The sequence below is a fragment of the Rhipicephalus sanguineus genome, chromosome 7 (assembly GCF_013339695.2).
Source record: "Rhipicephalus sanguineus isolate Rsan-2018 chromosome 7, BIME_Rsan_1.4, whole genome shotgun sequence".
NCBI classification, from domain to species: domain Eukaryota; kingdom Metazoa; phylum Arthropoda; class Arachnida; order Ixodida; family Ixodidae; genus Rhipicephalus; species Rhipicephalus sanguineus.
This window is the reverse complement of record NC_051182.1, coordinates 145,700,811-145,728,367: the sequence shown is the minus strand read 5'-3', so window position 1 is coordinate 145,728,367 and position 27,557 is coordinate 145,700,811. Positions and strand designations below refer to the sequence as shown.

The window sequence follows — 27,557 nt, the reverse complement described above, 5'->3', positions numbered from 1 at the left end:
CTTGATTATTTGAGAGAAACACCTATTTTCATTATTTATTTTTGGTAAAAACACCTACCTTACCAAAATTTCGGGGGAGGGAGGGGCCCCTAGCCCCCCCCCCCCCCCCCCCCTCGGCTACGAGCCTGGTCACTGTAGGCTTGCGCATATTCTTAGGAAGTCATTGAATGAGACACTCGCTATGTTCACACCACGTCTGAAAACACCCTCCCGTCTCTCTAACATTCACATTCTAGAGGAACCTTAGTTTGAGGTTTGGTAAAGAAGATAGGAGAACCCGGTGTGGCGTTTATCAAAGAAGGCAGGCATAATGAACTGTTTTCCGAACTTGAAAGAGCTTGCTTGGGTGTTGCATAAGTTCGAACTGAATCCTTGTGACAACAACAGTCACCTATTTCACCCAGGAATAATGTTACCCCGTTGCCACACGATGCACTGCTGATCGCGATTAAGCCTGATCCTGATCAAAATGCTCAACAGCTATTGGCTTCATTCTGCAGCTTGCGTAAAAGAGCGAAACGTGATCAATAAGTTCGATCCGGATCAGGCCCGACCACGATCATAAGGGACCGTTTGACGCTGGTGTAAGACTCCTTTATTATCCTCTGCAGTAACCGGCGATAAGTGCGGAAAATGAGAATTCTTATACAGGATGACGATGTGCTTCGTTATTCGTGGAGGAGACGATAAGAGGACATGATAAGGAACCTTGAGGGATTCAGTGCTGAAGCTTACACATATCAGCCTTGCCAAGATCGGCAGGAAGCCAGCACTGAAAGCTGGCACAGTCGGGAAGCCAGGATATGGCCTCCCAACATCGATTTCACTGACCACTTGAACATTTCCGGCCCAAGCCTGTGCTTCAAGTTTCTTTAGCGACAATGTCTATTTTCCCTGGGCTTAGTTCACCGTTCAGGTGCGCATATGCCCTCTGAGAAGCCAACATTAATGCGCACTACATGGACATGCCAAGCCATCCTCGGCCTGCCCCCCCCCCCCCCCCTCCATTGACCAAGCGAGTCTGGAGCGGTGGGAGGAGTTGCTGACCAGCGAAAGCCTTGACGATCAAGTCAGTTTGATCGACAGGGCACGCAGAGCGGCAACTGCCTGCGGCGCCCTGGACTGAGGGCAGCCAGCACTGCTAGATGGAACTTGCGGAACAAGCTGGTCCCGCACCAAAGCCACTTCTTTCGTGCTAATAAATGTGTTTCCTCCTTCCACTTTTATAGTATATGCACATACGCAAAGCTCCTAGAGTATCTATGACGTATATGTCACTATCCTTGTGCCCAAATACAGCGCATATTATGGATGAGTGTGGTTAGGAGGTGCACTTTAAGCCCGCCCTCACAGGAACGACCACACTCGTGGAATAGGCTGCGCCGTGGCTATACCAGGGGACCCGTGCGGAGACCCATAGCTAGCCGTCGGATATGGAGCGGCCCACGTGACTCTGGTTGATGGAGCAGAGCAGGCGGTCCACCGTGTTCACGGAGAGGAGCCGGAGCAGGGCCAATCGGAACTTGTCCTTGGCGCCACCGCAGAAGTAGGACCGGCGCGGCCGGCGCGAGCTCACGGCGTGCACCATGTTGTCGACGACCTCGTAGAGGTCTTCGCGGCAGCGCCGCGATAGGAAGTCCAGGCAACGGGATCGGAACTGCTCGAAGTACGTCTTGCCGTACACGTCGCGCACCGAGGCCGGGGTGTCCTGCCAGGACTGGTCGACCGTGCACTGGATGTGCTCGGGCATCGCCATCTTGGTCCTGCAGAAATAATGACGATTGCGATTATGATTATGATCTCAAGGATTATGGTCCACACTTCAACCTTCTAAGAAACAGTTAGCAGGGCAGGGCTAGCAAAAGTGTCAACTAGCTTTCGAAGCGATCGGAATGTGTTCACCTGAATACGAAAGTGAAAAAAACAAAATAGAACCCCGTGGACATTAATGGGACTAAGGACAACAGTACACGTTCATCATTGTTTTTTCTTTGTTTTTTTTATTAAGTTCGATTTATTTATTTGCATACAACTGGTTGGACTCATAGCCGAAGGCTATTTGTAGGTCCAATGGAAAAAAAGAATTATTACGAGCACAGAATAACAATATACATCAGGTGCGTACAGATACGCATATTTGTACAGATACGCAGATACGCATAGAATTTGCTCCAAAGTATCAGGACTTGCTACAGGGTGATAAAACATTTAGACTATTTCTTTATGTCTAACCTAAACAAACGAAAGCACTGATTAAGAAAGCAACATTAGCAAATTTCACACTTACATTATTAATGTATTACTTTTATTAATGTATTAATAAAAGTAATATTGGTCAGTTTCAAGGGGTTACAAAAACCAAAACCACATATAAAAGTAATACGTGCATAAGCAACAAGTTGTTACGTTTATCCCCAGAGTTTGTTGTTGTTGTTTAAGGCAGGGGTCTCAAGCACGCAGCCCGTCTACCTTTCTTTAGCGGCCCGCGGCACGCATATGACAGTATTCCTCCCATACATTTTTATGGCTTTATGACCGCTTGTGACATTGATAAATGGTGCTCGCATTATTTTATTGCCTATAGTCGTTAAAACGCTTTGTTCGGGTAAGCTACGTTGACGTGACTGGTCTTGAGCGTTTTTTTTTTTTTTTTCGTGAAGCACCCCATGCGATCACCTTGTGTTGAAACATAACCGCGGGACATAAACTCTATATTTCAGGATCGGCATCCAGATTTTAGTCATTGTGAAGATCGGTCTCGATATGTTTCTCGAATCTCGACGGCAAATCCCTTTCAGAAATGACCCATGTATGAGATATGAGAAAGACCTTCTTTAAAATGGCAACGTTAGCTGACATTTTGTTCAAATCCCCCCCCCCTTCCCCCCGTTTTCAAATTTTCACTGTTCCGGCCCTTTGCGGCACTAAATTTTGAATTTCGTGACTGCGGCCCGGTAGCTGATGTGACTTTGAGACCGCTGGTTTAAGGGATTGTGGATTGGGCAATAGTCAGAGCTTCTGGCATTGTCGCCCCGTCCTAATTGGTTTTTCCACATAAACCAAATGGGTTGTTACGGTACTTCGTGAATTGCGCAGTCAAGAGGCGTTCCCCGCCGGATATGCTTACCTGTAAAGTACGGGCTCGATGGTCGAGACGAGGATGTCCCACTTGCGCATTTCACGCCTGAGACCGTCGGCGAGGGAGATCACGGCGTGCTTGGACATGCAGTAGAAGGCCAGGCCAGGATACGTGAGGCGACCTGGTGGAAGGAGAGTGCGAAACAAAAGGGGCCATTTGATATGACTCTCTTACAACGGCGCTCTCTTCGGCTATGCGCGGTCACTATTCGGGAGTGACGGAGTAAGGTGAGCTCGCATGAAAAAATCGCACGTTCACTTACGTATTTGCCACTAGAAGGAGAAAGCATGATCATTCTTCCTTTTTCTTCTCAGTCGATCGTATAAGGCCGATTGTACAAAACCATAATGTTGCCTGGTGAGATTGAGGTAATAGGTAAAAAGGCTCAAACACAACCACACTGAGTGACAGAAACAAAAGGCTGGGGGACCCTTAAGCTTTGTCTTTAAGAGTTGAACGCGATAGCGATATCCGCATGCACGTACTGTTGAGGCAAACTATATAGACAGTGTCCTGCGCCATCCCTGCCTTTCCTTTCTCTCCTGTTCCTTCCTTCTGTTCTCTCTGCGTTCGTACGCGTTGCGTTCACTCAGTCACTGCACACACACTGCACTGACACATTCAGTCACTGCAGTCAAAGTCACTGGCGTGAATCCCGGGGGGGGGGGGGGGGGTCAGGGGGGTCCTGACCCCCTTGTGCTCAGGCTCGGGGCGACACCCCTTGCAAGTGTCCCCCCTTGAGATTTATATTTCAAAAAAATATATATATATATATATATATATATATATATATATATATATATATATATATATATATATATATATATTGTTACGGGGAAGAAACTATATACACAGGGTATATTTGACTGTAAAAGCATACAACGCTGCTGCAGTCCAAGCGCGTTCCGCCCAGCACTTCGTCTTCGTCGTTTGCTGCCCTTCTCCGCTCGTGACATTACCCGCCGGCGGCAGAAGCACCGTCCCGGTGCGATCAGTTCTCGGGGCGAGAGTGGTACGGTTTAAGTCGCGAGACATGAACTATATCGCTCGTGGTTGAAGCTGTCGCTGACAGAGGATTGAGTGGAGCGATCTCATAGGTCACGCTAGTGACCTTTCGTATGACGCGGTAAGGGCCAACATAACGGGACATCAGTTTTTCGCATAGACCAACACGTCGTGATGGTAACCACAGCAAGACCAGTGACCCCGGAGAGTACTGCACGTCGCGGTGTCGGCGATCGTAACCACGCTTTTGGTTAACCTGCGAGGCGCATAAACGATCCCGGGCGACCTGGCGGGCGATGTCAGCACGAGCCAGCGCATCACGAGCATAGGCAGTCGATGAGTCGGTGTCAGAATGCAACAAGGTGTCCATGGGTAAAGGCGGGTCGTAGCCAAACAACAGGTAAAAAGGTGAAAATCCAGCTGTGTCGTGGCGTGAAGAGTTGTATGCGAAGGTTACAAAAGGTAGGTTGATGTCCCAATCGCGGTGGTCCTCAGAGACGTACATTGCAAGCATGTCTGTCAGGGTACGGTTCAGGCGTTCGGTGAGGCCGTTCGTTTGTGGGTGGTACGCTGTAGTGAACTTGTGGTGGGTCGAGCAGGATCGCAGGAGGTCGTCGACTACTTTAGATAGGAAGCAGCGGCCGCGGTCCGTGATCAACTGACGAGGAGCACCATGACGCAGAATGATGTCATGAAGAATAAAATCGGCTACATCAGTAGCGCAGCTGGTAGGGAGTGCCCGTGTGACGGCATACCGCGTTGCGTAGTCGGTAGCAACGGCAATCCACCTGTTACCGGTGGCCGACACGGGAAAAGGTCCGAGAAGGTCGAGGCCGACTCGGAAAAATGGCTCATCTGGGACTTCAATGGGCTGAAGACTGCCAGCAGGCAATAGCGCAGATGTCTTGCGCCTCTGACAGAGGTCGCACGCCGCAACGTACTGTCGCACAGAACGGTAGAGGCCAGGCCAAAAGAATCGGCGGCGAATGCGGTCATACGTGCGTGATACCCCTAGATGGCCGGCGGTGGGTGCATCGTGAAGCTGGGCCAAAACATCCGAGCGGAGATGCACAGGAACAACGAGCAGAAGCTCAGCACCGTCAGGGCGGGCGTTGTAGCGGTGCAAGATGTCGTTGCGAAGAACGAACATCTGGAGGGAGCGGTCAGGCTGTGGAGATTGTAGACCATCTATAATAGGCCGCAAGGACGAGTCGCGGCGTTGCTCAGCAGCCATGTTGACGAAGTCTGTAATGGAGAGAACGAGTGCTTCATGATCATCTTCCGTCGTTTCAGGGGGATCGACTGGGTGCCGAGACAAGCAGTCGGCATCCTTGTGAAGTTGTCCAGATTTGTAGGATACCGAAAAGGTGTACTCCTGTAAGCGTAGCGCCCAGCGACCGAGGCGTCCCGTGGGGTCCTTGAGCGAGGAGAGCCAGCAAAGCGCATGGTGGTCTGTAATAACTGTGAAGTGTCTTCCATACAGGTACGGTCGGAATTTCGTGATAGCCCAGACGAGAGCTAAGCACTCTCGTTCGGTGATCGAATAATTTTGTTCCGATGGCGACAAAAGGCGGCTTGCGTACGCGACGACGCGGTGCATGCCCTGTTGCTGTTGTGCAAGCACTGCGCCTATACCGTGGCCACTGGCATCGGTACGAAGCTCCGTAGTGGCAGAAGGGTCGAAGTGTGCCAGAACTGGCGGGTTGGTGAGGATGGCAACGAGGGATGAGAAAGCGTGCGCTTGTTGTTGGCCCCAAGTGAACGCGACGTCCTTTTTCAGTAGGCAGGTCAGAGGACGGGCCACGTCGGCGAAGTTCTGGACAAAGCGACGGAAGTAGGAGCACAGTCCAAGAAAACTGCGGACGTCCTTGGCCGAGCGGGGAGTGGGGAAATCTCGAACTGCTCGGACTTTCCCAGGGTCTGGTTGCACGCCCGCAGCGTCAACAAGATGGCCGAGTACGCAGATTTGGCGTTGTCCAAAGTGACATTTAGACGAGTTAAGTTGAAGGTTAGCGCGTCGGAAAACATCAAGCACTGTGGACAGGCGAGTAAGGTGGTTTTCGAAGGTGGTGGAAAAAACAATAACATCGTCCAGGTAGCAAAGACAGATGGACCACTTCATGCCGCGAAGGAGAGAGTCCATCATGCGTTCGAAAGTCGCGGGAGCATTACACAAGCCGAACGGCATCACCTTAAACTGATAAAGTCCATCAGGGGTCACGAAGGCAGTCTTCTCTCTGTCTTGGTCGTCCACAGCGATCTGCCAGTACCCTGAGCGCAGGTCGATTGACGAGAAATATCTGGCGCCGTGCAAGCAATCGAGTGCGTCGTCTATACGCGGGAGAGGATATACATCTTTCTTGGTAATATGGTTGAGATGGCGGTAGTCAACACAGAATCTCCAGCTATTGTCCTTCTTTTTAACAAGGACAACAGGGGAGGACCAGGGACTGGAAGAGGGTTCGATTATGCCCTTATGAAGCATTTTATCTACCTCCCGTTGTATAATAACACGCTCCGGTGCTGACACACGATATGGCCGTCTGTGAATGGGTCGAGCATCACCGGTATCAATGCGATGGGTGACCACGGATGTCTGGCCCAAATTACGGTCGCCGAAGTCAAAGATGTCCTGGTAGGAGACGAGGAGGCGGCGGAGAGCAGAGACTTGCTCTGAAGTGAGCTCTTCGGATATCATTGGCGTGAAGCGGTCGCAAGAGGAACGTGAAGCGAATGACGGCATTGAAAAATCTGGTGGCGCATCTGTGGTCAAAGCGGAAACTGTATGGTCGGCCAGTGGTGTCAGATGTGCAAGTGACATGCCGCGAGGAAGAACTTGCGTCGAGAAGCCAAAATTGAGGACGGGAAAAGAAGTTTGATTGGCTGTAACTGTCACCACCGTGTTGGGCAGCGTGACATTGCGCGTCATGGCGACGTCAGGAATCGGGACAGCAACATAATCACCATCGGGTACTGGTGGGAATGGCGAGAGCTGGACTTGAACTGCGGCTTGCGGCGGAAGTCGAAGAAACTCGAGGGATCGTAGACGAGGTGGGCCGGCAGGAGCGGTATCTGAGAACGAAGGGAGTTCTAGCCGAAGAAGTCCTGCAGAGCAGTCGATAAGCGCCGCGTGTGTGGTAAGAAAGTCAATACCAAGGATGAGGTCATGAGGGCAATTTTCTAGTACAGCAAACAGAACTGACGTGTGATGATCAGAAATTGTGATTCGCGCAGTGCACATTCCTAGTACAGCAGGAGTACTCCCATCGGCTATACGGACGGTAGGAGCAATCGCGGGCGTCAGAACTTTTTGGAGGCGGCGGCGGAGGTTTGAGCTCATGACAGATATTTGTGCACCGGTATCTATAAGAGCAGTCACAGGTAAACCATCAACGAGAATTTCGAGAAGGTTACGTCGCTTGTCCGGAGTAACGAGAGGTTTTTCAGTCCAAGTCGTGTATGCAGCGTCACCTCCGGGGGCTGCACCGGCTAGTTTCCCGAGTGGCGGTCAAAGGGAGACCGAGAGCGGCGAGGTTGGGGCGAGCGGGACTGGCGACGCTGGGGCGATGGCGATCGGCTGGTTCGATGTTCTGAAAAACGTTCCGCACTTGTCTCAGCACGAAAGGACGGAGCATATGGCGCACGTTCGGAGCGGGATCCCCAATTGTAGAAGCTTGGTCGAGGTGATGAGGTCCAACGGCTGCGGCAATGGCGGGCTATGTGTCCTATCCGATGGCACGTGAAACATATGGGCCGATCATCAGGTGTACGCCATACGGCTGGGTTTCGTCGCGGCGCGGAGGGGAGGGTCGGAGTAGCAGCAGCAACGACTGGAGAAGCCGAGTTGGGAGTAGCATTGGCACTTTGAAGGTTTGGTGAAATGCCCATATTCGCGATCTCTTGGCGCACCACGGCCTGTATTAATGAAACAGTAGCGAGATTGCTTCCGGTAGTGTTGTCGTTGGACATAACAGGAACAGGAGCCATAGCCTCGAGTTCGCGACGGACAATCCTGGTGACGTTTTCCGGAGCTGCTGGTTGATGTAGCGTGGGTAAATCTTCGCAGGAGGACGTAGCCGCCGTGTTGGGAAGACGGTCAAACCGGTGAATGATGCGCCTACTTTTTGCCTGTTCGAAGCGACGACATTCTGCAATGACTGACTCCACAGTCGAGCAATCCTTGCACAGCAGAAAATTAAAGGCGTCGTCGGCAATTCCCTTTAGTATGTGTCCGACCTTGTCCTCTTCAGGCATGTCCTTGTCTATCTTGCGGCACAAAGCCAACACGTCCTGGATGTACGCGATGTACGGCTCTGTGGAAGTCTGGACACGAGTTGCGAGCTCTTTCCTTGCAGCTGCTTGTCGTCCGATAGGCTTCCCAAATAAATCGCGTAATTTTTGCTTGCACACATCCCAACTTGTCAACTCTTCTTCATGCGTCTCATACCAGAGTTTTGCAGTGCCACGTAAGTAGAAGAGGATGTTGGCCAGCATCAGCGTTGGGTCCCAGTGGTTGCTGCTGCTGACGCGCTCATACAGAGCCAGCCAGTCGTCGACGTCCACGCCACTTGTGCCGTTGAACGTGCCAGGATCACGGGGGTGCACCACAACGATCGGCTGTGGGCCTGACGGATCTTGTTCACACTGGGTCGCTTGGTCCGTCATCGTGGCAGCTGCAACGCGCCGTCCGCTGCGAAGATCCAGTTCCTGGTGCTTTGTAGCGAGTCGTACCCCGCACCTCCACCAAAGATGTTACGGGGAAGAAACTATATACACAGGGTATATTTGACTGTAAAAGCATACAACGCTGCTGCAGTCCAAGCGCGTTCCGCCCAGCACTTCGTCTTCGTCGTTTGCTGCCCTTCTCCGCTCGTGACAATATATATATATATATATATATATATATATATATATATATATATATATATATATATATATATATATATATATATATATATGGATTGTTTTACAGTTAACTATAGTGCATTCACCTTAATGCATGTTCATTTTCTAGTGTGTACCTGTGTTCAATACCCCTGAGCTGTGTGAGACTATTGAATTCGCAACTGCCGCTAGGACGGGTTTCAGAGATGAGCCAATGGAACAATGCGATTACACGATCTGGGAACCCATGCTGGTCATTTAAGTTGTGATAGCTGACCAGTTGTGAGGTACCAAAACATACAATATGACCGCTTGTGCGTCACCAAAAACATTCAAAATGGCCGCTTACGTGTCACCAAAGAAGCCACGCAGCGGAGCAGCCGTGGAAACGTCACGATATTTTGCGCGAGCACGTGCCGAGAAGCTCATACAGTGTCGTGACGTCAGGGTACAGCAGGAAGCGGCACTAGCTTTTAAAGGCATACTGTAATTATTAATTATCTTTTTCGGGGTGCATTCACGCTTACCAGTACATTTTCTAGGCTCCTGAGGACTTCGTCTTTCATTTGAGGCAAAAAAAAAAATCGACAACTGAAAATTTTCGTCTCGGTGCCCCTTTAAGGTTCTAAAGCTTTAAGAACCCGTAATTCGGTCAACAGGGAAGTAGTCAGCGAAAGGGGTGGCACCTACCAGCTACACTGGCGACGATGACGGCCCTGGATCCTGGCTGTCGGCGCAGGAAAGGTAGCGCGGTTCGAACCGTGTTCACGACACCGAACACGTTCACCTCGAACAGGTAGCGGGCAGCGTCCAGGCTTCCCCACTCCAGCTCGCCGGCGCTCATCATACCCGCGTTGGCAACCACCGCCCAGAGCCCTGCGAGAGACCATGATTTAGCATGACGAACCGTCCGCGAGGCGATGGGAGAGGAAGCGAGGGATGACGTCACAAGCACAACTGTTCACGTCACTTTCTCAAGAGACGTGGACGGGGCATAAATTCTGAAGAGACGGGGGTCAAGGGTTCGATATTCTGCAGACTTGTAAGGTTTGGGGTGCGAGTTTCTTTATACTTTGGAGGCCAAGACTTCGATGCCCTGAACACTTGGAAGGTTCGGGGGTCGAGTCCCCCTATACTTCAAAGGTCGAAGGTTCGACACCGTACATGCTAGTTGGTTCATGTTGGTGACGTATAAAAGAAGAGCAAACTCTTCGTGGTATAAGAGACAGACACATGAGCAGCGTAAGCCTTGTCATGTACTCGGCCTATCTTTTTGTGCCGTGATAAACCTGCACTTTACTCCAGCCGCCATCACGAGGATCAATGAGGCCATGGCTTTTTTCTATACCGCTCACCCCTGGGTCCGAGCTCGGCGGCCAGAGTCTTGGAGGCTCGCCGGAAGTGCTCCTCGCGCGTCACGTCCAGGTGCAGGACGCGCAGCGAGGCCGAGCAAAAGTCCCTGAGCATGGTGGCACCCTCTGAGGATGGGTTGAGGCAGCCCGCGAGCACTTGGAAACCCGCGGCGTCCAGACGCTTGGCGAGCTCGTGGCCGAAACCCGTGTCACAACCTGCGCACAGAAAAGAACGCACGGAACGCCAATGTACAATATTCCTTTTACGTCAGAAGCAAGTAAACTAAGTGCGCGTAATGGTTGAGGAGGAATAAGCGTTTATTTTTAGAAACAGCACGAAAGTGTTCTTCCTTCGCCCGAGCTTTCTCAGTCCACAAAGCCGTTGGTTAATGCCGCGTCCCGTGCCTGGTCTACCAGACTTCTCTAGTCTTCCAAGCTCTGCGCCGTCAACATTGCATCCCACGTTAGTCAAAAAAAAAAAAAACAGTAACAATTTAGCAGTAATTGCAAGAGAAATGTGGCAGAATGACCTTTAATTGCCTCATGACCTTTGACCCTGTACGCATGGACAGCCGACCCAAGCCACTAGCCGGCAGAAGCCCACACTAGCCAATTGGCGTGCGTCGAACGGAATAGTGTCCTATTCTATTTGTCCCTGCGTTATAACAGCCACTATTTGTAAATATAAACATTTAACGAATATTTTACCGAAATCTAGAAATAAAAAAGGCAGCGAAGTAAACGCGCTATTGGCGCAAAATTACGACAACGAGCGCTGTTGTGGTAAAGTGACCTAGTTGTGGTTTGGATGGGGGACAACCGGACAACTGGTGGTGTTACCTTGGGGAGGGGGGGGGGGGGTCAGGTGCCCTTTCTGCACCATTCAGCCGATGCCCATGGCTGGGATCTATCGAAGTGTCTTCTATAGTAACTTTTGATTTCTCTATCATCACATTTGCGTTTGTTGACGTTAGCTTAAAGGATACTAAAACACATCAATCATTTTACGGGCAGTGATTCATGCTGCGGCGGGTGTCATCCATAGCTATATATATATATATATATATATATATATATATATATATATATATATATATATATATATATATATATATATATATATATATATATATATATATATATATATATTGACCAAAAGGACCCTTCGAGGTAACGTATGCTAGCATTGCTTCACTATAGTTTCTGCGCATTCATGGACCGCCCCCATTTCTACGGCTTCGCTGCAGAAGTTTTCATTGCGTGATATGCGCAGGCCTTAAATGGGCGTCTCAGCTCAATATATGACTGTCGTTGGCCAATGTTAACTGAATGAAAGAGCAAAAATGAACCGTGGCGCTCGCCCGTCAATAAGTGGCCATGGAACGCTTTGCGTCGACAAACTTGAGTGCGTTTCCTCAGACCCTGAATGGCTTCACCGCACGCTTAACCTCGAAAGAAAGCAAAAAGTAAACCCTCGTCCTCCATCGAAAACACGTAGCGGACCAGTGAATGACGAAGCCGTATACACTGTGTGTAAAGGGAGTCGTGCCGGCCTTTACTGCGGCTTCACTGGCCTGAGACCTCGACGAGCTGTTGTCGGAAGTGGTCATTATACACTGGCCCACACACGGCGCGTCACGAGAAATCGCTTTGCTCGCGGGTTTGCATGCAGCGATCGTTTGTCGAAATGAGTCTGAGATGGGGTAGACGGGCACCTATAGCGGGGTCGTGCATGGTTTCTATACTGCGCCGTTGCCTCATGCCTGTGCGACGCATGCCGCGAGCCTAAACCAAGAACGAAAAAAAAAAAATCTAATCTAGTCCCTTTAGCTGTCGCTAAGGAGAAACCAGGTGAAAATATATACTCTCACGACTCACGAGGCACTCACTTTGACGTCCTCACTCGATTTCATTGTTGCTTCCTTTCGCTGTTTCTCTATCGGTCGTGTAGGCATCACCATCACAAGGCAAATACGGCGCACACTTCACGAAGACAGAAACAAGGTACACGAGACACAGGCGCTCGTGTTCCTTGTTTCTGTCTTCGTGAAGTGTGCGCTATGTATGTGCATTGTGATGATGAACAAACAACTAACCCGAGGTGTGTTATGCATCACCATTGGTAGGTTCTAGTTGCTTAGAATTGGTCGCCGAGGTGTTAATTCACATATGGCTCACCTTTAATTCACCTTAATTCACATTCACATTTGATTCATTGTTAGCTCACGTGTCATGTAACTTAATTCACTTCGACATTTGATTCACTGTTAATTGACATGCGGTGCCTTTTTCGCAATAATATGCCCCTGAAAGATGCGCAGCGTATTTAAGAACGCTTCATTCCTATTCAGCGTGTGCGCCATGGTCTGAATGGGCAAGTATTCTAGACGAAAACGTGACGTAAGCTTCGTGTCCTTGGCTTAAAACACGTGCTCTTAATCAGTCGTTATTGTGGCCCGTAGATTCCGCGTGTTCAGCAAGCGCATTCGAGGCCACGTGTCGTTTCCCTTTCACCTTAATTCACCCTAATCCACACTTTATTCTGTCTACTACACGAAGTCAAGAGAGTCAAGATGGCTGCCCAACACAATCGTGCACATGCCAGCTTCTCTAGATGTTCTCCTTCCTTCACCGTCTTGATCTTTCGTCTCTCCGTGACAATGTTGATTTCTATACATATAATATCGCATAAATAATGATCTCCCGAAAGACCACTTTCTGTATGTTCCTCGTTGGCTTGCGATATAAATTACGTCAGTAACATTTGCTGGCAGGCTAGTTGGTGATGCATGATTCTCAGGTATAACATAACAAGCGTAACAAGACACAAAGAAGACACGGGGCATAGCACTGACTTCAACACTTTGAAGTTATCACTCTGTCCCGTGTCTTCTCTGTGCCTTCTATACGTTTGTGCTGTGATGCCTATGAACTATAAATTACGCAATATATAAATGGTCATGATTCTCAATAGAACGGTAGCTTGGGCTAGTGTTGTGTCCTTTCATCTGCCCTCATCAATTTTGTGCTGTGCAAATACATGGCTCTCAGATTATGACACGTCATTACTGATCTTGTTGTGGTGCAACGGTTACCGTTATCTTCGTATCAAGCCCCAGGCGAACTTGACATGTCGCAAATGGCGATTGAATAGACCAATGACTTTCATTTTTTATCAGTCCACGAAACAATATTTCCATTATTCACATTCCAATATTCACATTTTTATCGTTTTCCAGTTGCGCTGGTGCTCATTGGACTCTCTTCTTCTCTGCTCTTATTTTCATTCTGGCATAGCCCTCTGGTTGCACTTGCTAATAATATGACCTCGTGTCGGGTTACAACACCGTATCTATTTCCCATTTGCCCTTAGCCATCGGGGTTATTATCTCTACCACGAGAGTATACATGCAATGGCTCCAACCCACACAATGCCTTTATCATGCGGACTTCTCTTGTCACTTAAATGTAATTGATCCTGTAGCGCCTGGCGCGGAACGCGCATGTGCGAAGACCAAACCTGTTTGTTTTTCGGTTTTGTCGTTGGTGCTAAGAACCAAGAAAAAAAAAAACCTCGAAGTTATTTGGAATGTCGGTGTCTTCAGCCATGCGTTTATGATGGCTTGTTGAATATTTGCGAACTGAACTTCTTAAAGCTAATCCTTGTACGAACTCATTTTACCATGTCCTTGTTTACCGCAGGACTCATCACTTTGTCCCTTTAGAACTATCATGATTCTTGTGTAGCGTAACAATCAGGGGTACAGCCGCAAATTTTTCCGTAGGTCGGGGGGTTCAACCATACTTTATGTATGTTCATGCGTGCGTTTGTATGTGCGCGTGTATATATACACATGCAAAACTAAAAATTTTCGGGGAGGTTTCACCCCCCCCTTCCCCTCCTGGCTACGCCAGTGGCAACAATCCTTATAGATACTAATACCAATTACCGGGGTTTTTACATGCCAAAACCAGGACGCGACTGTGAGGCACGCACGACATAAGACACGAGTGCTCTTTAATACACGGATCGACACGTCTTTCTGTGTATATCGTCAGTGGGCAAAACCTGTCCTTGACATATTACCGTCTAGTGACGCATGCTCACTACTCACGGAATTTACGACATAGAACTGAAAAACAAAACAAGAAAGAAAACAGAAGCCCGCGTATGAACACAGACTGAAATCATGTCTCTAGGTCAATCGGTCGCGAGTCTTTATTTTTTTTTTCATCTTTTTGCTTTATCTTTCGAACGTCGTCGCGAGTTGCACGTTGAATAACAAAGAAGAAACCGAGCCAAATCCTTTATTCGCGTGACTAGCGTTTCGCGAAAGGCGCGCTGCATGACGGTATACAGCCGTGGGCAGTGTATAGTGTCGGCTTTGCGCATGCGCTTGAGTGACGCGTAGGAGTTTACGCCTGGTTTGGCGGCTCGTAGTGACATGAAGCGAAGATATAAAAAGAAAAAGAAAAAGGAAAGGAAAGAGTGGATGCCGACCAGGAACCTGCGTAGAAGAATAGGCCACTCAAGGTTGTTTTCGGGCAAGCAGAATTCAAACAAGAGGTAAGCAAGAAAGGTATGAGAGCAAGAAAAGAGCAAAATTAAGAGAAGACTTGAAATGTAGAAAAAAAGGGAAAAAGTTCGACAGCGTTTAAGAAGTAAGTAAGGACAAAAGTTACACGTGAAGGACAGAAAGACTGAGTAAAGGTCTGAAATGATGAAAAGATTTCAGAACTAAATAAAAAAGGAGAGAAAAAAGAAGGCGAGAAGTGACGACGGAAATAGAGGAATAAAAAAAATGAATTTTTTAACTAAAGGAACAAATAAACAAACTAATAAAAATGAAAGGAGGACACACATTTAAAAACCATTAAAATATTACGAAGGAGGAATTCAATGAGTGGACTAATACGAAAAAAAAAAGAAGGAACATAGTGGATGAATAAAACAGAGGAGGAAAGAAAGAAAGGAAATATTTTGAACTCAGTAGGACGAAAAACAATAACTGAAGAAATCTTGGTTGAAAGATACGTAATAAAGTTATTGAATAGTACGTAGGATAGGAAAAAAAGAACATAGGCAAGAAGATGAAGATACAGCAAAGAAAGAAAGAAAGAAAGAGAGAGAGAGAGAGAGAGAGAAACAAAGACGCATGCATGCACACAACTGCACCGACAAACAAATCAAGAATAGAATGCTTCAACAACCTTGGCTGGTCGTCCCCCGGAGGAGACAATGTGTTGACGGCGTGTTAACTTCTATTTCTTCTTTTCTTTTTTTATTAGTGAGGAATAGTTGAATGCCGGAGGCGTCGCGCGCGAGAACCAGTCATCCGGGCGATCGAGCGGAATGGACAATCGAGAAGGAAGTGCGTCGTTAAGAGACGAAGAAGAGACGACGCCTTTCTTGCTCGGTGAATAACGATGCGACTCGTTGAAAGGGCACCGTGACAGCGGAAGATGCGAAGATAATTCGATAAAAATATTAGGAGGCAGGTTGTTTAGAGAGTCGGGCTATTTATATTCTCCGTCGATGCGGTGAGTTTTTTATTGCGCATCATTGGAGAACCTGTCAGGGTAGGCTCGTAGAAGGAAAAAAGAGAAATACAGAAAGGTCATTCCGCGCCGAACGTCCCAGCCAATTTGGCGACCATGTCGAATGTATTCGGAAAAAAAAAATCGTGCTGATTTCGTGCATTGAAAAACAGCATCTTACTAGGATATTTCGGAGAGAAAAAAAAAACTTTTAGGTCACGTGGGAGCCATCGGAATCTCGCGGAGTGTCGTCTTGAGTGTTCTTTGTCAGAAACTTTACTCTGAGAGTGTCGTTTGTTGTTTCAATACCAAATTTGCTTTACATCTTAAGCAAAAGCTTTTGTGTAAGGTCTTAGATGCTCAATAATACTCTGCCATGTTTGCATTTTCCCCCTTGTGATACTGCAGTGTTAACAGGGGGGGGGGCTCGCGATCATCATGAGCCCTAGCGTTTTCTGATTCTTGGAACAATAAGTGAACGGCTTCACGCATGATGGGACATTTCACGACGGTCGTTAATATCCTGCCCTATAATACCTGGTACAAAACGCTACGGTTTACGATTATTGCGAGTGAAACTTCGCGTCTTTCCTCCTCACACTCTGCCTGCAAACCTAAGCTTACGTGCTAACCTAAGCCTTATCTAAGCTGACAAAGTATATGGACGGACTTCCCGTTTACTTACGAAACCAAGGATCTTGCTTTTTTCTTTCTGTCACTCGGGAAATTCCGATTACAGCTTGGCTAAAGTATACAGTGGCTACCTGTAGTTAAGGTGTGGTTATCGTCACCAATTGCGCGCTGCACGCAAACGTGGGAAGCTCCGTGGGAAGGTTGCAGCGTCTGCCCATTTGCGCTCAGACGCCCCGCATTTGCAATTCGTAATGTGTTGTAATGACGCGGAGTTGACGGATGCTAGTATAAAGTCACGCTACGGCAAGTGTCTTCAGGGCAACGTCAAGGTTACCTACTCTCTCTCATGAGATCTACGTCACTGTACAATAGAATTGAGGTTCAGAATAAAACGAACATAAAAGTAAGTTTGTCTGAAACTCACTCTTTTTTTGTGGTTGGGAACAAAGCTTTTGGTGTCGCCTAATAACAGCTAATCAGAAGCTGGTTAGTGCATTGTTTCTTTTTCTCTGGTTAGACGAAATACGCGCTAGCCGGCGTTCTTCATTGTCTGCTATACAGCTTTATACACGACTAAATTTTTTTTTTGTACGCAGCGAAGTTTCGATGTGCATTATACGTATCGGCAGTCCCATAATGATGATGTTCATCAGCGGAAGTCAATACGTCTTGTATACAGTACTGTGAGCACATTGTTCCAAAAACGTTGACAGATATTTTAAAACAGCCTGCTAATTCTTCAGTGGACTACAGACGTCCGAGCATGTTGTTTCAATAATGTTAGTATACATTATTTGGAAATAGCTGAGATGAATCCCTTAAAAAACTTCGTGAAAACTTTTGTGATTATTCTCATGTCTTTTTGTTGAATTTCGTTGCCCTCAAAAGATGTTTATGGATACAGTGTCGCTTCTATAGTGCTTTGTCGTGCAACCTACCCAATCTGCGTCTTTAACACAGACAAGCCTCTTACCAGACACCTTATATTGTTACTCGTTACTGCTTGCCCTTTTTAAATAATGTGCTTGCTTGTGCTGTGCGTGTGAATTGATTCATATCATTCAACAATGTCGTCATATGGAGTATTACGCTAAGCATATATGGCTCGGCATATATTTACAGCACGCATTAGACCATTTTCCTATACCTTTCTACTTTGAATTTTGTGATATTATACATCACTTTTTGAGTGGGATTGATCCACAGGCCATGGTTATCGACAGTCTGTGCACATCCCAATAAGTCTCACAAGAGTTTTCTAGACACCGTCCGAGCATAGAACGCAGCCGACACCGTCCCAACTCGTAACAGAACGCAGCCGGACCACTTAATTTGGCCAGGTGGTAAATACTGCCTATAAATGTACTAGCTCACACTTTATTGTGGACTAAAGCATCTTGATATTTTGTGAAGCAGCCCGATCGATCGTCAGTGGTCACGCGACGTTCTGCTGTAGCGTGCTGTTAGTTTACATTAAAGTGTAATACGTCTAAAAGTAATCTTCTGTAAGACGAGCTGTAGACGTATTGAGTGTAACTTTATTGTCTAGCAATGCCTCGCACACTGGAGTGTCAGTGGTTATGCGACGTTCGGATGTCGCGCGCTTATTAGTCGACAGTAAGATGGAATTCGCACGTCTACAGGATATCATCGGCAGACATTCTGTAGACTTCGCGAGAATAACGTCCAGAAACTCTCCAAAATGTCCAAATGATATTTTTGGTCGTGGTTGCATGGTGATAGTTGTTGATAGTCGGTGATAGCAAGCGGAACTCGAACCATGGCCACCGAAACAACCGAATCACTGGGGTTATAATTCGTGCACGCTGCAAAAGTTTCAATCTTGACTCATCTATGTGCAACCGCAACGTATCTACGGTCTTATTTGTTCCGCAAGAAAAGGATGGACGATGCGAGCAAGTTGCACGCCTCGCAACACGGTTTTGCGCGTACATGACACCTTGGCACTTCCTGTTTGGAATTCCGTTCCGGCCCATTTTCCTCACCCATCCGTCGGTGGTGCGCAGATATTAGCGCCGGAAACACCGGCACGCATCTCCCGTGAAACATCCGTTAACCTTGTCTCTTTCTTTTTTTTTTTCTTGTTAACTTATTCTTCTTATTAAAGTTGACGCATCTTGCGGTGTACTGTAGAACGAAGGGGTCGGATTTGCATTGTTTTGTCCTCGTACAGATTTTCTTTTCTGTCTTTATTTATCTTGCCGGTCTTCTGTCCTGTTTTGATGGGAGCTCTGAGAACTGTGCCCTCGAGGTTCATGATAGTTTCCGTCTTATTCTGCCGTGCGAACGAATATTGATAGAGACGAAAGTCCTTCGGCATTTCGCGGACCGACAGCGGAATACCGCGGGATGTTGGAGATATAAGGCAGCTCTGGCCAAAGAACGATAGCTTTTTTTGCCGAGAAAAAAGCGTTCTGCTTCCGGCGGGTGCTGCCTATAGTGTTAAGCCTTCTTTTTGATAAAAGTAACTCTGGTGCGACCGCCTTCGGCAGTGTTTAGTTGAAGCTTTGGAAGGCATAAACAACTTAATCAACAAATATGCAATGATTTAGTTCAGTTTACGAAGTTTGGCGTCATCTGAGAGGTCGGAATATATTTGGCCACCTGTGGTATACATTGACATGCATTCAGTGCTCAGTTTTAGAAGTTATAAAATACGGGGATATTTGAACGAGGTTTAGCTGACTGTGCACATTTAATGCATGATGCATGAACCCTTTTAGAATTCTAACTATTAAATTGTGACTATACCAAAAGTTTTTGGTGAAGTGTTTATCACCTGGTTTTCATTAAAGCTCTCCAACGTTTTGCTCGGTACACGAGGCATATTGACCTCTAAATTCCTTATCGAAATGCAACCAAAAAAGCGGAGAGTCGAACCCGGTACTTCGTGTACCGCCTGCAGCATAGCGATGTATTCAACGAGTCATTGAGGTAGGTTGAAAGCGAAACACGTGTAAACAGATATGGACAAATAAAGGATATATAGACAAGCTTGTGGGTGCATTATGTATTGTGTGTGTGTTGATGGGCGGATTGCGTCATCTCATTATTCATTCAACATCTGTAATACAGACTCGCAGGCTCTCAGTCAACATTTCATCTATACAGATTCCTGTTTTTAGTTTCACGGTCTATCGGCTCAGAAAAGATCGAAGCTTGCGAAAATACCGAGGTATCTGCGACGTTACCCTAACCTAACTGATCTGTGTTTCGGTGCGAAATTCAAAACTATTAGGCTTTGTCCGTCATCATTTTCCCAACCACTAACCAACCTTTCTTCGAAATATAATATAACTGAATTTTTTTTTTCGTGACCAGGCACTTCACGCTACTAAGTTGATCTAGTGTTTTAGTATAACGTCCTTTCAAGTAATTAATTCGGAATAATGAGTGACTTTTGATTATACATTATTTATTCAGGGCTTAACAAACCTAATTTCTAATGTTGTTTGGCGTTATTGTAATGAGTACGCGTTTCTATTTACATTTTCTACTTACATTGGAAGCTCATATCAAGCAAAAAAGTCACCTACTTAGTTGTGGTCTCATAGTTTTATTAATATATTTTAGAGTACGCTTACAAGCGCGTCAAGAAAACGCGAAATGTATTCTACGTGGCTAATTTTACATTAGAAAACGTTTTTCATAAAAAACTGGAGTGTCGAACGATATTTAACAAAATTAGGTCTGTGTAGACAAAAAGACGAAAGGAGAGAGTGCCCTTTACCTTCAACTTATTTCAAAAAGGTGGGTATATAGCGAAAAGAACTGCGCATGCGCTCACAAAACCTATACAGCAAAAAAATGAACATAAACGAGAAAAAATATCTACTTTAAAGCAATGCTTGGTCAAATTATATAAACCAGTAAAGTAAAGGGCTATTTTGTAAGCTATTCAAGATGGCTTACTCGAACTGGTGAACTTTACTTGCATGACAGTAAATAACACTGAAATATGCAATTAGCGAAGTTGCAGGATTTGGTTGTTTAGTTGTTGACTTTATAGAGAGCACATGAGGAAATTGCTTGATACTAAAATGAATAATCGCTTGTAGGTGCATATGCGGTCTAAGCGGCTGTTTTTTAAGGCATCGATCCAAAAGAAAAGTACCGTAAAAGTTGCGTGCCAGTCCCAGTTAGTGACGACCCTAATATGAACATCTATCCTTCACATGTTGACTTAAACGTCTTTGTTGCGCATTTGTGGCAGCAGATATACCTCGATGTCGGTGGCAGCCTCAGAATTCCTACAAAACGGATAAGAATTGCCTGTTTTTCGGCTTCAATTGCGTAATAGCAGTACCTGTCGTAAAAAGAATAATTAAACAAGTTAATCCACTTAATTGTGCACTTTTCATCACTATATAGCTTCAAGGTTATAACGTGACGAATTACCAATGGTACACTTTCTTCATTCATCCTTTTTTTTTTTTTAATATTGTGACGGGGAGAAAAGACGATATCTTTAAGAACTCTTGGCTCTGAAGTTGTCGGAACGTTGAGATTTCCCTGTAAATAATATTCACTTACTCGGGTAATTTGCCTGACGCTATAAAATTGCTCTATACCTAGACGTGTTGCTTTCTTAAACAGTTCCCCATAAAGAGACAGTGCGGTTGTACTAGCGCGCAAACGTCTACAAGACGTCTATTAGCCGTCTATGGTCGGCACAAGTTTGCTTTTAAAGGGCTCATAATAGCTCGCAAGCCGATCATTTCGTGAAGCCCGTGCAATGTAAACTGCAGAGCCGTACAACCTCTTCAAGAAATCGTGCCATCTACTCAAGTGCCTAAATATAGCCGCAGCGGTATACTTGGAAAGGCCTAGCCAGCATGATGTATACATCCTGTCGATTCCAGTTGCGTCAACCGCTCGTAGACTCTCGTTGGGGCATTATGAACTGGGTTCGCTCGATGTGCGCACCGGCACGAACGCTTACGAGATCCCTGTATCACATTTTCATGATAATGAGTTAATTATCGTAATTGCTCTGTCAACGGCGGTAAGTATCGCCTATGGGCATCTTGCGAAACAGAGGACTAATCACCGGAATTACCGGTGTTGTTACAGGCCTAGAGACGATAAAGGCACCGAGAAAGAAAAAAAATGTACAAATACTAAAGAAATTAGCACGAACATGGGTATTCTTAATAGAAGTAATGGGATATACCTAGATACATTGCGAACTACGTGGGTAGATTTATTACCGGAATTTTTTTTACCACCTCCGCTTCTCCTTGGCAATGAACTCTCTCGGCTACTTTTCACTACAAGGCTATTAACGACACACACCAGACGTGTGTATCGGCTCAATCAATTACTCAGTGAATTAATCAATTACTCTGCACGAATTGACGTGTTTAAACATGTTTAAATATATTTTCCTGTTCACTCGAACCTACGCCGAGGGGTATTGTTTAAGCGTTACAATGACATTGGGTTACACTCTATGACGAATAATTGAGGAGTCATTATTATTATTATTATTATTATTATTATTATTATTATTATTATTATTATTATTATTATTATTATTATTATTATTATTATTATTATTATTATTACAATGATATCTTTTACATTTTCTCCCTATACAATTAACGTATACGTACTTGTACTCGATCCATTATTATGCTGATGCGTTTTGGGCGAATCAGTGTCCTCTTAGCTTGGACCGCTGGTTTATGGTATGCATTGTGTAAACTAAACAAATTTCACCCTCGTGACGTCGAAATCAGCGCTGTGATATACATTAGCCGTATAGGCGAGTTGCAATTTCAATTTTTCGCGTCGCATTGACAGCGTGCAAAGGAATGCTACTCAGTCCCTTTCCGGCTGTTGCACTCAAGTTTAGATAACATTGCTAGTACCGTCACCACGACCAGGATTTGGGGACATGTGCACGTAGCGCCATCTCTGGTCGATGACAGCGGTGGCCTGCCGTAACTGAATGGGAAATAGGCGAAAAAAATCATATCTGACGAAAGAAGCTAGTTATCAAAAACGACTCTCGTTTCTATACAGCCGAGACTTATTTGAATATTCTAGTAAAATTACAGTATCACAGTACAAACCGCGTGGCTTCCCAGAGCGTTTAATATTTAACAATGGGGCCCCATGTGTTTCCAATGGGCGGTGTTCAATTGTCCTGGGAAGCCACACGTCTTATAGTGCGCTACTGCAATTTTGCCAAAATGTCCCAGTAGGTCTCTGCTGTATAGAACCCGGAGTCGTTTTTGATAACTAGCTTTTTTCAAGAGATATGATTTTTTTTTTTCGCCTATTTCCCATTCAGTTATGGCAGGACGCCGTTGCTGCTGCCGAGAGATGGCGCTACGTTGAGATGTCTCCAAATCCTGGGAATGGAAACCATATGCTTGCGTCGAGCCTACGCCTCCTCTATGGTCGAGCTTATAGATATGGTTATAGACAGTACTATAGCGACCTCTCATTTTTGATTTCAATGAAAAATAAATTAAGGAGTTGTCACCATTTCTGGTCCATGACTACTACTTTCCACTTGTCAAGAAGGGAGCCGACAGATGGATACACGGAGTGGGATAGGTTTCAAACAGGAGAAAGTGCCTCAGAACAGGCTGGCCGACGTTTCGATAGGTGGACCTATCTTTGTCAAAGGAGCCTTGTCATCCTTGGCGTGTTAGTTTTAAAGGGTTAGTGTTGACGTCATGTCCAGCGATGGCGCTTGTCGCTCACCGCTGGACATGACGTCAACACTAACCCTTTAAAACTAACACGCCTAGGATGACAAGGCGCCTTTGACAAAGATAGGTCCACCTATCGAAACGTCGGCCAGCCTGTTCTGAGGCACTTTCTCCTGTTTGAAACCTATCCTACTTTCCACTTGGTTATTCATACAGCGATACATAAGTGTATGTTATACATATACTTATGTATAACTAAATGCACAACCATTAGACACAGCAGACACTTTAGAAAATATTCGTGGTGGCGATAATTGAGACGCTTGGCTAATCTAGGCCTTCGTATAAAGCACTGCGAAGAGATTGTTTTAGTACTATTGGACAGTCAAAGCATCGGCAGTATTCCGCTCGCAAAAGCCCACCTTTTAGGAAATGGCGGTTTTTGTGGGAAGAAAGACCTGTAGCCTTTTCAGCAGGAAAGGCTTGTCTACAGTACTTCTGTGAATCCCAGAGTATACTAAGGCGCTGGGTGGGGCCCGTAAGACATTTTACAGCAGAGCTGTTGGTGGAGGTTTGCTGTGTGTCGTATATAGAAAATTATCATAATGGTGAACCGGCACGCGTTCTCGTCATCCGCTTCTTCACCTTCGTCCTCTTCTTCCTCTTCTGCTTGGTTCCCAGAACACGTGTGCCGATTTGGCTAGCAGATCATAACATCATAATAGCTTTGTATAGTGTAGTAAAGCAAGGGGGCGGGAAAGGGAAGTGAGGGTGAGGAGGACAGACGAGAGTGAGGAGGAAGGGAAGGAGGAGGGAAAGGAGGGGGAAAGAGGAGGGTAGAGAGTAAAGCATAGCATAGAAAGTAAGAGAAAGAAAGTGAGAAAGAGAGAGACTCAAAGAATGAAAGACAAAGAAAATGAGGGACAGAGAGGAGACCGAAAGAAAGAAGAAGCGAGAAATAAAGAGAGAGAGAGAGAGAAAGAAAGTTAGAAAGAGTGATTAAGAGAAATAAATAGACAGCGAAAGAAAGAAAGGAAGAAATATAGATAAACAGAGATAAAAAAGAAAAAGAGAGCGAGCATAGCTATGTATAGTATAAAATAGTATAGTATAGAATAGTATAGTATAGTATAGCAAGGGGTGGAAAGAGAGAGGTGAGAGGGTAAAAGCCTAGCCAAGCCAAGACCAGCTGGGTGCCCACTAGCTCTGCTGTGACCCAGCCTTGCGCGAATTAGTGCAAGCTGTGTTAATTTTTTAATACTAAAACTTCATTCCTTGATGTGGCTGATCAAGGCGCATAAATAAAGTAAGAAAGAGGTCTGATGAATTTGAATCAGTCTTCCGATAGTGCGGCATAAAAGCCGTCTGCAAGTGTAAATTACTTGGGCTACTCTTGAAAACTGTGAATGCGCATAAAGTGATGAGTCTGAATAGAGAGAGAAAAGCGAGAATCGTACCAAGGTTATCCTGAAAAATTCATCCATATATCTTAGCAGACACGAACGCGTTGTGGCAGCAACGCGCAAAACAAAACATGGAGAATTTTGAAAATTTTCGCATACCAATCTTTATCAGACTTAGCAGTATATAATGAATTTGGAGTAATGAAATTACAGCAATTGAATTACGTCTTTCTGTGTTGGGAACTACTTTCGTGAGCTGGTAATTTAGTGTTGTAACGAATTACTTCGAGCGAGTAATATCACCAGTATTACTCGTTACTTTCTCAATTACTTTTGACTAGAATGTAACATGTCCACCTCCCTCATGGCATATAAAAATTGGTCAAAAAGGGAAGAGTAATAGCAGACAAGTTAATCTGAGTGCCAAAATTCGAGCTCGGGAAGTTGTACAAAGATCTCTGAGATTTCGGTGTACATGTCTGCAAATAAACTGTACATGAGCTAGTGCATGGATGACGAACTTTTGAAAGTTCATCATTCATTAGTTAAGTAATGTCAAACTAATTTCATTACTTTTGAGAAGTAATAGCAATGTAAGGTCATTTCTCTCGGCCAGCTGTAATTTATAGTGTAACTTAATCACACCTAATAAAATTTTATAAAAATAATTAGTAATGTAGCTTAATTATTTTAGGAGTCATATTGCCGTCTCTTATAATCATACAACGCGCAAGAGAAAATCTGGGGAAGTATACAGTCGCGCTCAATATGAGTTACAACACGGTGGCCGTGGTTGAAGGGGCCTTAAGCCTGAACGATGACACCAACAAACGTTAAATTGGTTCAGAAAGTACCACTAACGGAAACAGTGCTTAATTCACTAATATTTTTCTATGTCGGAGCTGTTTTGCAGTGTTGGCGCCATTTTGAGCACGGACAAAATCTTGCAACACATATTTGGCGCGACTCTGCATGTAAGCCTGGAGATGTAAAGCACTGACACTCACCCGTAATGAAGACGGCCTTCTTGACCACATCGTTCCCTTGTGAGCCGTTGCTTTTCTTCAACGAGCCGTTCTTGACCGGCTTTCCGTTCTCCTCGGCTACCATGGTTACGGCTGTGTTGAAAGAGTTCGTTTGAAGATGTGTATATACAGTCAAGAAAGTGGACACTCCATTCGCCTGTGGCAGCGAACCTGATTATACAAAGTCCTCACAAAGATAGTGACCAACGGTGCATAAATCCAATGCACAGTAAACGGTTCCACGATTTATGCGCGCTGAATTGTACCCGTAATGCACCACCGTCACCGACAACGATTCATGTGTGCGCAGTGTTCGTAACGAGATAGCGGGCCACCGGTAGTTCGAAAAGCAAATCAGCCTTTTGTATCTGGCAGATATAGTATCGTACTCAATAGCTACGAATGTGTCCGAGATGTGCACCGAAGGGCAACGCGTAGTAACTGCATTGACGTCAGTGATTAATCCAAGTTGCACCTTTGGTTGCGACAATCGGCAATCCTCTCCAAGTCATTCACCTGTAAACACAACGTCAGTTAAGCTAGCCCAGCACAAACTTGCGTTGCACAGTGTTCAGGAGTCTGGTTGTCCGCCTCGGATCTCCTTCTTCCAGTAGGCGGAAGATTTTTCACACTCCGGTCGTCTTCACAGTTCTGTCTTTCCTTCTTTACGAAGCCTTAAAACTTGGAATCTTCGTCGACGTTGCAAGACTGTGCGGAAGGCTTGAGTCTTGAGCAAACTTGAATCTTGAGGTAATTCGAGGGTTAGCTTTGGCGTGTACCTAAAAGCTTCGCAAAACTTTGAAGGCCCTCAATCTTGAGAAAACTCGAAATTTGAGCGAACTCACTGTCTTTGCTGTCTTCAGGCAATGTCTTCTACTTCTGTCTTGGGTCTTGAGGAAGACATGAGGCAGCCTTGCAAGAGGCCGAGAACATTGTTGCCAGGGCTTTTGTAAAGAACCTGTCCTCGACTTGAGCTTCGCGCTGTCTTCAGACAGTCTTGAGTAAGCTTGGGGACTTTTCCAACATCGTCAGACACTGCCGTCTCCTCGAGGACTCACTTTCTCAGGTGGTTATGACGCGTCAGCACTTTCTGAAATGTATAAGCAGTCTGTTAGTCCCACGAAGCAGTCTTATACAGTTCCTTTCCTTCGGTCATTCGGTGGGATGTTCAGCAGGGGAACTCCCAGGAAGTTTCGAAGAAATCTCACTCACCAAGACGAACGCGCAATGTTCCGCAGATGTCCAGCAGCGCTGTGGAAAGTCACGTCCAGGTAGAAATTTCCAAGCAGAGTCTTTTTTTTATGTTGCAATCGCGGAAGTGAACTGTCAGGGCGAAGTGATGGGTTGCTGGCAACGCACCGTCTTTTCGAATGATCGAAGCGTTCGACGCAAGTCACGGGCCGTCTGCACTGGTCGCCCCCAAGGTCTACTCTGATCTTTGCTCTGCTGCTTGCCGTCACTGCGGCGTTTGCTCGCTTTGTGACCGCGAACGCTCTCCTCGTCCGGGGTAGTTTTGCTGTCGCGGCCGGTGGGGGAGCGGACCGGAGAGGGGATCGGCGCTCACTTCCTTTTCCCCCCTTCACCGAGACGAGACGTCGCCGAGGGTCGGGCCTTTCCCTGGGATGGCGACTACGGCCGTTGTTACAGCAGGACTCGCGTAACTTTCTTTCTTTCTTTCTTTCTTTCTTTCTTTCTTTCTTTCTTTCTTTCTTTCTTTCTTTCTTTCTTTCTTTCTTTCTTTCTTTCTTTCTTTCTTTCTTTCTTTCTTTCTTTCTTTCTTTCTTTCTTTCTTTCTTCACGATGGCGTGCTGGACCTCACTCGCTGTTGAAACGGCGTCCTCACGTTCCAAGGAACACGCACACACACGCAAACACGCGAAGAAGAGTTGCAA

The 27,557-nt window shown here is 46.0% G+C and overlaps 1 protein-coding gene across 2 annotated transcripts; it reads right to left on the bottom strand.

The window, feature by feature from the left end:
- Positions 1 to 99: 99 nt before the first annotated feature.
- Positions 100 to 27,158, bottom strand: LOC119400181 (17-beta-hydroxysteroid dehydrogenase type 6). Of its 2 annotated transcripts, none has more exons than XM_037667174.2 (5): positions 25,648 to 27,158; positions 10,384 to 10,596; positions 9,719 to 9,904; positions 3,128 to 3,260; positions 100 to 1,763 (listed from the first exon to the last, which is right to left on the bottom strand). In XM_037667174.2, the coding sequence occupies exons 1-5, from the start codon at positions 25,748 to 25,750 to the stop codon at positions 1,421 to 1,423; spliced, it is 978 nt and encodes a 325-aa protein (XP_037523102.1). In that variant the 5' UTR covers positions 25,751 to 27,158; the 3' UTR covers positions 100 to 1,420. The 2 variants fall into 2 exon arrangements, with proteins under 2 accessions (XP_037523102.1, XP_049273948.1); XM_049417991.1 differs by having other exon boundaries at positions 3,128 to 3,263; positions 9,722 to 9,904.
- Between the last annotated feature and the right edge of the window lie 399 nt (positions 27,159 to 27,557).

What these genes read in the sequence shown, in the direction of transcription:
- LOC119400181 (XM_037667174.2), bottom strand. Translation starts at nt 25,750, where the DNA reads ATGGTAGCCGAGGAGAACGGAAAGCCGGTCAAGAACGGCTCGTTGAAG. An exon ending in CATCGTCGCCAGTGTAGCTG is followed by an intron (nt 3,261 to 9,718) that starts GTAGGTGCCACC and finishes TCCTTCCACCAG; the next exon opens with GTCGCCTCACGTATCCTGGC. An exon ending in ATCGAGCCCGTACTTTACAG is followed by an intron (nt 1,764 to 3,127) that starts GTAAGCATATCC and finishes TTATTTCTGCAG; the next exon opens with GACCAAGATGGCGATGCCCG.